General features: G+C 43.1%; 1 protein-coding gene across 1 annotated transcript; it reads left to right on the top strand.

Moving 5' to 3' along the window:
• Positions 1 to 3,853: 3,853 nt before the first annotated feature.
• Positions 3,854 to 10,526, top strand: LOC144473208 (sodium-coupled monocarboxylate transporter 1). The gene is made up of 9 exons (XM_078186880.1): positions 3,854 to 4,195; positions 6,610 to 6,958; positions 7,286 to 7,511; positions 7,574 to 7,641; positions 7,781 to 8,076; positions 8,160 to 8,378; positions 8,449 to 8,632; positions 8,931 to 9,215; positions 9,387 to 10,526. Exons 2-9 carry the CDS (start codon positions 6,620 to 6,622, stop codon positions 9,630 to 9,632), a joined length of 1,863 nt encoding a protein of 620 aa, XP_078043006.1. The 5' UTR covers positions 3,854 to 4,195; positions 6,610 to 6,619; the 3' UTR covers positions 9,633 to 10,526.
• The last annotated feature ends 777 nt before the right edge of the window (positions 10,527 to 11,303 follow it).

Below are 11,303 nucleotides of genomic sequence, written 5' to 3'. Positions count from 1 at the left end.
GCCAGTTGAAACCAGTTTCAATTTGTTCGTAGCCTGCGCTTCTATCGGCGGCATGGGGCTCTTTTTAATTATTTTTTTTCCAGCGAAACTCGTACACTGTTATCCTCGTCGCCTTAGTCAACTGCCAATTAATCCATCAAGAAATCCAGTTGGACGTTCCCGTCTTTTCTTGGTCGAGGTGTCGAATGCCTAGCTCAGGGCATTCTAGGCAAACCCTGAGAAGCCTGAGAAAAGTTCTATCAACTATAAACCATTAAAATGATTCGAGAAAGTTCCATCTTCAATTCACAATCTCTTCGATTGCTCTTAATTATTGTCAATCAATCGCTACTGGCAATTAAATATGTCATCAGAGTTTGCGATCGCTTTTGTTTAAATTGTGGTCACCTTTGGGTGGTCCTAGATAATTTTAACAAGCTTAAGAAAAGCTGTAATCCTTTCGTTAGTTTACTTAAATTCCCTTTTCTAGCCATTTGCTGCAGTCGGCCGGAGACATCTATCAAACTCTGTGACGCTTCTGTTTGTTTTCATGGGGCTCTGTGCCCCTCTCCTAGCCCCCTCGACCTCTCCCGGCACGTAGTTTTGTATTGTACCTGTGGACAGTTACGAGTTTCACGGATTAACGGTTTCCCCACTGACTTTTCGAGGCATTATGCGATTAATATTCAAGAAACAAATATTAGAGACTCCGATAAACGCTGTTGAGCATCCTGACAGCCTAGTTAAGGGTAAAAATAGAAGGGGTCGTTTCTCTGTCAACTAAAGTCGCTCTGGGAAATGCAAAGGTGGTCGTGAGTGGTTTTAACAGTGTTCCAGTGAAGCGAAGATATTTATTCAACGAAAAGTAAGATACGTTCTTCCTTATATTGCAATTATCAGACTGCGGATTTTTGTGTAAAATTGAAATTGTCCAAGACGATTGTGGGAAACAGAAACTCAATGAACATAGATGATTTCGTTCAATTATTCGAATAAACAGTTACACATTTTTGCAATAAAAGACCGCAGTCCAGTGATCATATATCTTTAGCCAGTTTTCAGGAAGAATAAGTCATATGATCGTTGGGATATTATTTTGTTTCATTGTATTTTGATTGAGCATTGCGCGCCGAAGACTCCGGTCGCAAGAATTTGATCGGGGAATACATTCATTCATTCATGCGAGAACGCTGTAATTTGTTTAAAATCGCGTGACTCGCGGCTGGTTCCCAGTAGATTGACGCGATCAATGAAGGAACAAGATTTCATGCGATCGGCTCGTGTCATAACTAACGCGCGAGGTGGTCGTCTTCGCTTTCACGCACGTGTTCCTGTGCGTCGTCGTTGAACGACCATTGAATCATTCATTATGCAACTGTTTAGAGCTTGCTGTTCTGGAACAAACACACGGAACCCGAGATCTCCGGAATATTTTAGGATCTGGTAAACGATCGTCGCGACGTTCCCCGGCAATTGAAAATTTACGTAAGGGCAACGGGGAACGCGGGACGCAAGACCTTTCGAATTGCCGCTGGAAATTAGGGAGACACACGCACTGTTTAAACATAAAGTATACAAATGAAAAGCTAGAGTCTAGAATGTTATTTCTGTACTATATTCCTTGTAGATTTGATTAAAAATATCGCAAAATTGATAGAGTTGTCGTCAGAAATAGAAACGCGAAATTGTCGATGTTCTCGAGGAACAGTGCTGTCGTAGAAAAACCAATAGTCCAGGAAAAGCAATGGGCCAACTTGGCCGAGACATTGCGCGCCGATGCGGCACAGCTGCGATTGACATTCACTGGGAAAACTTATGGTAATATATTCACCGACACGTACCAAAATGAGCCAATGACCCGAGCGAACTTATGAAACCTACTAAGTAGTTTCGTTTAAGGTTCAAGGTTTATCTTACGGAGGCCGTAAAACTGTTGAGTTTATCTCGCCGATACGAACTTTCGAGGTAAATTAACTACCTTCAGGGATTCCCCAAAGTTACGAAATTCAGCTTACAACAAAATTACTACGTCACAACGAATAATTAGTCAAAAAAGTTATAGCGCTTTATAATAGACGATTCGAAACAGAGTTTTTAAATAAATCCAAGTTTATTGTTAAGGATCTTTTGAAATATGGTCGAATATTTGCTTTCGAAAATTCGTGAGAGATTGGAAATTTTAGTGTCCGTTTTTAGAGCATTCAATGTAGCAGCTGATGCGAGTGTTGCTTATTTAAGACGGCAGAGATGCGCAGGGGTTAAACGGGCCATTAGAGAGCCGGGACTTTAAGGAAAACGCGTGACCACCGTTTGTTTGCAACCCCGTAAGTTCGAACCGGTTGGATCTTGTTCCCGCTGGCTGGCCATCGCGGATTTCGCTTGTACGCCGATCCGCGAGTCGATTTTTCGCGTTCGAATCTGCGGCTGATAGAACAGTGGCCGAACAACCCTCCTTATCGCAGCGAGCCGCGGGATCTTCCATCGGTCGCTTCTTCAATCGCATTTAGTATCCTCGATATCGTCGATGGATGTCCTGCGAGATGGAGAATGTGAGTTCCCTCTGCGAAAAATCACGAAAAGATCGGAATTATTATTCTACCTTTATCCGGGATTTCCTCTCGTCGAATCGTCGCTGCCGATTTTCGTGCATTTATTTCGACTATTTTTCGATTTTCAACGAGTCGACGTCGTTTATTTCTCCACGCGAAGCACTCGTTTCTTAAGAAAATTTGCGTAAACCATCAACGAAGAAAGATTGAGAATCTCCAATTCAATTAGGCGCTTTATGTACTTTGAAAGCAGCGGAATTGAATGTTCGTATAATTTTCACCGAACGAACCTTGCTATCTTTTAGTGCGAAAATAGTCTTGTGTTTCGAAAATTCGCTAGACTCACCGATGCAAATTTATATATATATATATATGTATAAAAATGTATACTTTGCGATTGCAGTTTAATTGTTTTCATAGATCGTGCTTAATGTCAGTGTTATAATTGTATGAATTGAGCGAATCCTGTAAAAATTACCCTATTTTCCACAGTGTTCTCTTGTCCTGAAACAAGTGATGGATAGTAATCTAGATAAAAAGTGAGTTAGGTTATAAACCCTAGTCAAACAGTGCCTTCTGTGTCGTGCAGTGACGCCTTCTCGTGGGACCAGTGTCGCAGTGTCAATTTCCCCCACATGATACATCAAATAAATCATAAATTTATTTCTAATTTGAACGATCTTCAACAACTCCTGCATCCAAAACACAAATTTGGGTTTTGACTTCCCTTTACGGTCACTCCAGTGAAAAAATCTGCAATTAAATGTTGCCTAACACCGTTCATTCCCCGAGTAAACCTAAAAATGGCCAGCGAAAACATAAATGACATCCCGTTTTTAATCAGCGGCTTTTCTAACACTCTAACAAAACAAAATATTTCTGAGAAACGAAACAACGTTCCGAGCGAATCAATCGTAATAAACATTATTAAAACAATCATAATCGACAAAAATACCCCGTGTATCATCAGCGAAGATTATACAAGTTTTCCTCGTATTATCGTTCGAACAGCTGCCACGATTGCCGCGATGTTTTCGCGAGAAAGAATGCCGCTTCCGGCGGGTAAAAGCGGTTCTAATATAGATCTCGATCGCGAGGAATACCGGCGAATACCGGGTGTGGATCATTCGGATCCCGGAAGCGTGTCACCGTTCGATTCATCTTTTTTCCGCGTACAGCCGTTCGCCGGGACAGGTCGATTGTTGTTGTTGTTTCCACGAGTCCTTGCTCGAACAGAGATGAGGAACTTCTCGCGGCGATCCCCGGGAAGGGGTCGGTTCATATAAATGGGCACATGTGACAATTAAAACGACCAGTCTGAAAACGTTCTCCGCCTTAATCCGAAGCCGGGGTCCCCGTACAGAAACAGAAACGATCAAACGGGAGAGGCCGAGCGTGAAACCGAGCCGGCGGAGCCCTAATTAGTTAATCGTTCCGCGACGGCCCAGCACATATCGCAAGGCAGCAACCTGAAATCCGAGCGCACACATATGCGTTACATCAGGAAAATCAGCAAGATCATTCAGCTGCAGTTCCGCACGTTTCTGCCGGCCTTCCGACGACGAAACGCGCTCTCCTAGGAGCTAGTTTACAATCTATTCCCTCTTATTTCCACCCTTCCCGGCTGCTAAGGGTGTCTCCGTGGCCGCCATCTTATATTCGACGAGGTAAGGACGCTAAAAAAAGGTTCGCAGACTCTCCGGGAATTGTCAGTCATTGCCAAAGTCTCGTGAACGAATTTTTAAACTGTCTTCGTAGCCATTGATTTAGTCATCTTTCAGCAATTAACCTTAATTACTTCTTAAGGAGGCCGTTGTAAATATTAATGGACCTAAATTGTTGCACAGTGGTTAATTAACTTCTTAATGTTGCTGAGAAAAGTTGATTTCTATTTGTTTGTTAGAAGCGATACTGCATTACCGTGTGCGAGACGAATGACTTTCGTGTTGTTTGTCATGTTTACATTGTTGTTTATAATTAGTTTAAGTGTTTAAACAATTTGTTGTTCTTATATTTTACCTAACTTGTATCTAAGCTGCAAATGCAGTAAAAAAAGTAATGATTTTCATTCGATTGTTACACGAATTCTGGGAGACAAGTCCGCTGAAGTATTGAGAAACGTTTCTTATTGTTTGTAAAGCAATAAAAAATGATGTTTTACGCACTCCAGTGCATTGAAATGCATATTCGTACATAGTATAGATCTGGTACATTATTTTCAGTAAAGTAGAAGCTATTTAAAAAATGCTGGGACGCAAAAGTCCTGGGCCCCCAGTTAGACTTCCGGTTTGCACTTCAGATTTTCGGTACGATAATAATAATTATTTCTGTGGGAAATTCAATTGTTACTAGAGTTGCAAATTTGTTATAAAAGATTTAGTAGATATGTTGACCAATGGTTCAACAATGGTAGTGAAAGAAACAATAGCAATGTCACTAGAATTTTTAACAATACAGAAAATAAATCCGCTATAATTTCCCTGTCTCCAAAGTGAAATTTTGAATTAATAATATTCTTTATGTAGATATTCTTTATATATTATAGAAAGAATATATAATTTAATAAAATTTATTCAATAGATAGATATAAATAAAATATATAGCATAAATTCGCTACGTGTACGTACTGTACAGCAGGAATTAGGAGAGAAGCGTGTTAAATTGAAATTAATAAGAGCGTTTCGTTTCAAAAGTACGTTTCTCGCGGTAAACGACCCGAAAATTGATTGTCCACTATCAAAGGTCCAATGGTCAGCCGCAGGTCAGAAAACAGATTCTCCGCTAAAAGAAGCGCCGCTCGGTTTCGATTCGACGGAACGGAATCCGACTGGTTCCAACCAGAAACGATATTTGACTATGATTAACGACGACCGATAATATTCTCGTTAATAAAAGTGTTTGCGACATTGCTGGAGTGCACCATCGCCCGCAAATCATCGCTGATGATCATCTCGCGAAGGAAGTTCAAGTTCGCGTACTTGAAGTAGAAGTACAGGCGACGCTATCGCGAAGTATAATAAGCGAAGCACGAGACTCGAAGATCATTTTGCGTAACCATTTTCCCAAGGAAGCGTTGTTTGTCCCGTTTCGAGTTTTCGTAATTTCTCGAGAAAAGTGCAAGGCCGGTGCTTTTGTATCAGTGATGAAAATGGAAAATGATCTAAGTCTTCGTCAGAAACTAGACCCCTAGCGGTGTCCGAGTCAACTGGTTTCATCCAGTGTCGGCTAGATTCCTTAATGACGATCGAATGTCCGTGTTAATAGCCACGATGGCGGTACAAATCTTCCTAAACAATTACACCCAATGGCGGGGCGCCACGCTCAATAATCGTAACGTGCTCGAGCTGAAGAAGATGTCATGTTTTGCTTATGTAAGGAAGAATCGTCCGACGCCGTTATGCACACCGTGTACGCGCTGCGTTGGCAACACATCCGCGCTAAAACATTTCATCGACTTTAATTCCCATGATTTTTAATTATTCATTATTAATCTCTTTTCAATTGTTCAATCTAAATTAAATAGTTGCAGAAATGTTCGAAATAAATTCAACGATTCGATCAATTTTAATTCTCATAATTCTTAATTTTTCATTTCCTTTCAATTATTTCTTCTAAATTAGGCAGAAGCAGAAATGCTCTAGGGCGAGGCATTCCAGTTGATTTCAATTCCAAGATCATTTTTTCGCGGAACTTCGCGAATTTTCCGTAAGTTGAGAGCCTCTGTCTCGACGAGAACGATACAAAGCGGACGATGTTATTGATTATGATTTATCGGAACGAAAATTCCGATGAGAACGAAGCGACGCGATGAAACGAAGAAGGTTCAATTACATTGTGCGGCCGCGCGATCAATCTGGATCGCAGGGAACTGATCGATCGTGCGCGCTACACGTGATTGTAGATCCCCGCGGTAGAATGTCGATCAAATATGGCGCAAGGTCTCTGAATGCCAAGTACAATTTCCATTAATCTCTCCGTATCGTCTTTCAAAGTCGATATTACAATCGCATAAGGAAAAAAACATGTCACGCGAGCATGACCGCCACACGATCGTTTCTGCATCGTCTTTCTATTTCCGCAGCTCCTGAAAAATGCCGGCGCGTCTGTTCGTCCTGTTCCTGTTCCTGGCCGTGTCCTCGGCGTCTTCGGAACAACGGCCGTCCCATCACGTGGACGAGAAGTGCATGCAGAATCATCCCGTTCTGTTGCACTTCTTCTCCTGGGTGGACTACTTGGTGCTGGCCGCCATGTTAGCAATCTCTTGCCTGATCGGTACCTTCTACGGTTTCTTCTCCAAGAAGCAAGAAACCAGCGAGGACTTTCTTCTGGGCGGATCCAGCATGGGCACCTTCCCCATGGCGATGTCCTTGGCGGCCAGCTTCATCACGGCCATTGAACTGTTGGGCAACCCTGCGGAGATGTACGCCCAGGTACTTCAAAGACTTCAACGTTTTCGAAGACATCTAAAGTCTTTAAGAGCATCTGATATCGTCGAAGATACTTTAAGTTGTTGTAGATGTCTAACATCTTTGAAGATGTCTAATACTTTTAAAGATATCTGATGTCTTCAGAGACGTTTGAAGTATTGAAAGACATTTGAAGTATTCAAAGACACTTTAAGTCTCTAAGGACAGGTCTTCTTCTGAGGTCTTCTAAGACATCTACAGTCTTCAAAGATATTTGAAGTTTTCAAAGATATCCGAAGTCTTCAAAGACGCCTTAAGTCTTCGAAGACTCAACCTGTTGCTTGACATTAGGGGACGCAGTTCTGGATGACCTGCGTGGCGTTCATCCTGGTGGTCCCGATCACCTCGCACCTGTACCTGCCGGTCTTCATGAAGCTGCGGCTGACCTCTAGCTACGAGTATCTAAACCTCCGGTTCGACCGGCACTGCAGACTACTCGCGAGCGGGTTGTACATGCTGCAGATGATCCTCTATACGTCCGTCGCGGTGTATGCGCCCGCGTTAGCTCTAAGTCATGGTGAGTCCATCGAATCCTCAATCATGAGTCATCTTCGTAAAACGTCTGTAATCTTCTTGTAGTTACTGGTCTGAATACTTACATAGCCGTCACTCTAGTCTACGTAGTCTGTATCTTCTACGCCTCGCAGGTAGGTACACATCCTCTTCGGAGACATTGAATTATTTTTTATGATTTTATAGGATTATGTAGGACTTTGTAAGACATTGTAGGACCTTGTAGGATCCTGACATAATCTTGGAGGAGCTTGATAATTGGACATTTTACAGGGTGGTATGAAAGCCGTCATAATGACGGACACATTCCAAGCAGTGGTGCTCTTAGGCTCCCTGTTCTTGATCGCCGGCTACGGTCTGGTCTGGCAGGGTGGTCTGGCCTCGGTCTGGGAGGTGAACCAGATGTCGGGCCGCATGGAGTTCTTCAACATGGACCCCAAGCCCACCGTGAGGCACAGCTTCTGGAGCGTGGTGATTGGTGGGACCGTCTATTGGACTACCATGTTCTGCAGCAATCAGGCTTCCGTCCAAAAGTACCTCAGTGTAGAGACCATCGGTCAAGTGAGAACGTAGGTATACCTTCTTCGATGAAGACTCTTACAATCTCGGGAATGACGTAGGAAATAGGTGACTATGGTTTGATTTACTTTAGGGCGCTATGGGTGTCCGCCTTCGGCATGATCATCATCTATAGCGTGAACTTCTTGACCGGTATGATGCTCTACAGCACTTACAGAGACTGTGATCCTCTATCCGCTGGCTACATCAGTGGCCAGGATCAGCTGTTGCCTCTCTACGTGATGAACTTCATGGGCAGCCTTAAAGGCATGCCTGGCTTCTTCGTTGCCGGCATTTTTGCTGCTTCTTTGGGGTCAGTTTATAGGATCCTAAATGTCCGATCACTTAGACGTAGTTATTGATGTTCATTGTGCATCTTTCAGAACCGTGGCCAGCGCACTGAACTCGCTAGCAGCGATCACATGTGAGGACATTCTCCAGGGAGTGTTCAAGATTAACCTGCCAGCCAGCAAAGGTGCCATCTATGCCAGGTGGATCAGCGTCTTCTTCGGCGTCTTCAGCTTCGCCTTGGTCTTCGTCGTCGAGCGACTTGGGAGTGTACTTGAGGTGATTATTCTCTTTTGTTTTAATTAGTAGACTGCGGATCTTTGTATGGATCTTTATTCGTGATCAGAGCTACAGTGACTGTCATTAATATTCAAACGGGATTATCTAAAACGAGATTACGAGATGAAGATTACTCGTAGTAATTTATTAAGTATGGACGTTACTATGTCATTTATAATTGGAATCGAATTATAATCCTTTGTCATTAATATCAAACCATTCTAGTCAATTTAGACAGGGATTAAAAATTCATTTCCAGCCCCTTCCAAGAAATGATTGCACGAAATCAATGTTCCAGGTTGCCTTATCGTTTAATGGCATGGTCGGAGGCATCACCCTGGGCTTGTTCTCTCTGGGCATGTTCGTCCCCTGGGCGAACGGCAAGGGTGCAATCTCAGGCGCCATTACCAGTCTGGTGGTGATTCTGTGGATCGGCCTGGGAGCACAAATAGCCGTGCTAAACGGGCTGATTCACCTGGACAGCAAGCCCGTGTCGATAAACGCTTGTCTGTGCATCAACGCCACAGACATCAGTGACAGCTATTCAGCCGACCACAGCGATGACGTTTCCGCAACGTACAAGGTAGCTATCTGTCAAAGACCACTCTGGTGTGGTCGAGCCGTGTCTGGCAAAGAGCCTAACATCGGTTCAAACGGCATCGATAATACCACCGATGATCGTTATCAAACCGAATCACAAATTCCATGCACCATCAGCGATACCGTATCCCTCAAAGCTTTAATCTCATTGCAGATCAGCTACCTGTGGTACAGCGGGATCGGTTGCCTGCTGACGATGCTGGTGGGTGTCGCTGTCAGCTACGTGACAGGGTTCCAGGACCCCGCCGACCTCGACCAGGACCTCCTCTGTCCTCTGATCGCCTCCATGTTCCGCATGAAGAAAAAGCCGAACGCCAACAACGTTCAGGGCATCATGAACTTCGGCCTGGAGCTGGACGACGAGAAGGCGCAGGCTAACACTGGGAAAAGTCCCAAATAAAGCGGCCTAGCCGACCGAAATCAGTATTCGAAACGCGTTACAGTCATTTTCTATTTCCGGCCACTTAGGACAGAGATTATTGTTCTGTGTCCGCGAGGATCCTCAGACTGCGTACGCTCACCTCGGTACACTAGTTTCTCTAAGATCGTCTCCTTCGTTTTGGGAACCAGAATGGACAATTTCAGAGTTGCCGATAATTTGTATCTTCTCTTCGCAAAGTGTCCATTTTTGTTTCCATGCCGAGCGACGCTGCGAGAGAGATTACCGTACTCGATGAGCACGATCGTGAATGATCGGCCATAGCTTAGACCTAGGCTTTTAAGTTTTAACCGTTCGAACTTTGACACTTCAGGAGTTCATTTCGGATGGGTCGATGTCCCATCGTAGGTTTGTCTCGATCATGGCGGTGGACTTTACTGGAGGCACTCCTTTAAAGTTTTCGATCGCGAAATATTATCAGTACTTACTTACTCGAATTACCGCCGTCATGATTGGAATAATCGGGACCGTTTTACTAGGAAATTAGTCTTAACGTCTAGACACCCTTTTTAAACCGTGTTTTAGCATGTCATCGTCGTGGTCGTTCTCTTTTTTAAAGTAATTTATTTTTTAAATCTTAAGCGAAACCGGCTCCCCGCGATTCTCGAAACGAATTTTACACGGATAAAGTTTCGTTGGAGGTGTTGATCGCAGAGCGATAGGAATCGTTCGTTGTTCCGCTGCGGATGTGTGTACTTCGTTTATAGTTACCCTTAATTTAATACGCGGCCGGACCGAAGGTCGCGTTCGTCGACGGTCCGTCCGCGCGTCGTTTTACCGTTCAGACGATACTATCGTCGCAAGCTGTTTGTCTCTCACCTAATTGTACATAAAGAGAAAATATACGAGGTCGATTACCCCAACGCTGTCGTCTATTTACATTCTCCAGCGTGTCTTGTGAACAAAGTAGCCCGCGAAGTAATAAGTGTCACGGCCGCACCGCTCGCGAAACGCCGCGAAGCCGAAGAAAAATGTCGTACGCTTCGGGAAAATTTTCTGGAACCGTCTCTCAGCTTGTAAACAAAACTGGATTGTTTGGGAAGAGGAGATGCGATTATTCGTGGATCTCTAAATTTTAAAATACGTTCTCGTAGGGTTATTTTTATGCAACTTAGTCTAAATGAAAGCTGGCAGTATCTACTTTAAGACATGGTAGATTAGGTTGAAATAGAATGGCGGGATCGTTTTGAATAATTAAAAGAAATCGATTATTCGTGGATCAATGACACCTAGGAAAAGACAAGGAAAATTACACGAATTCAAAGTGACAGTTCAGAAAAATTTTAAGATACGTTCTCGTAGGGCTATTTTCATACAACATACCTTAAATGAAAGCTGGAAATGTCTATTTAATACAGAGTAAATTAGATTGCAATAGAACGATGAGATCATTTTGAAAAAAAATAACAGGAATCGATCTCTGACGTCATGAGTTTCATTCGATTTAGAATGAAAAGTTTGCGACAATTTTAAAATACATTCTCGTGGGTCTATTTATATATATTTTTTAGCTCAAATGAAAGTTGAGTTTACTTGACGACAGGATTATAATTATATAACCCATAATTCAAATTGAAATTGTACATTAAATCCCTTCGCCTCGACATCTGCAAGGTACTACATTTTCTTACA

This window comes from Augochlora pura, chromosome 7 (assembly GCF_028453695.1).
Source record: "Augochlora pura isolate Apur16 chromosome 7, APUR_v2.2.1, whole genome shotgun sequence".
Taxonomy (NCBI): domain Eukaryota; kingdom Metazoa; phylum Arthropoda; class Insecta; order Hymenoptera; family Halictidae; genus Augochlora; species Augochlora pura.
Note: the sequence above shows the minus strand (reverse complement) of the source record. Positions and strands in the feature narration are given on the sequence as shown.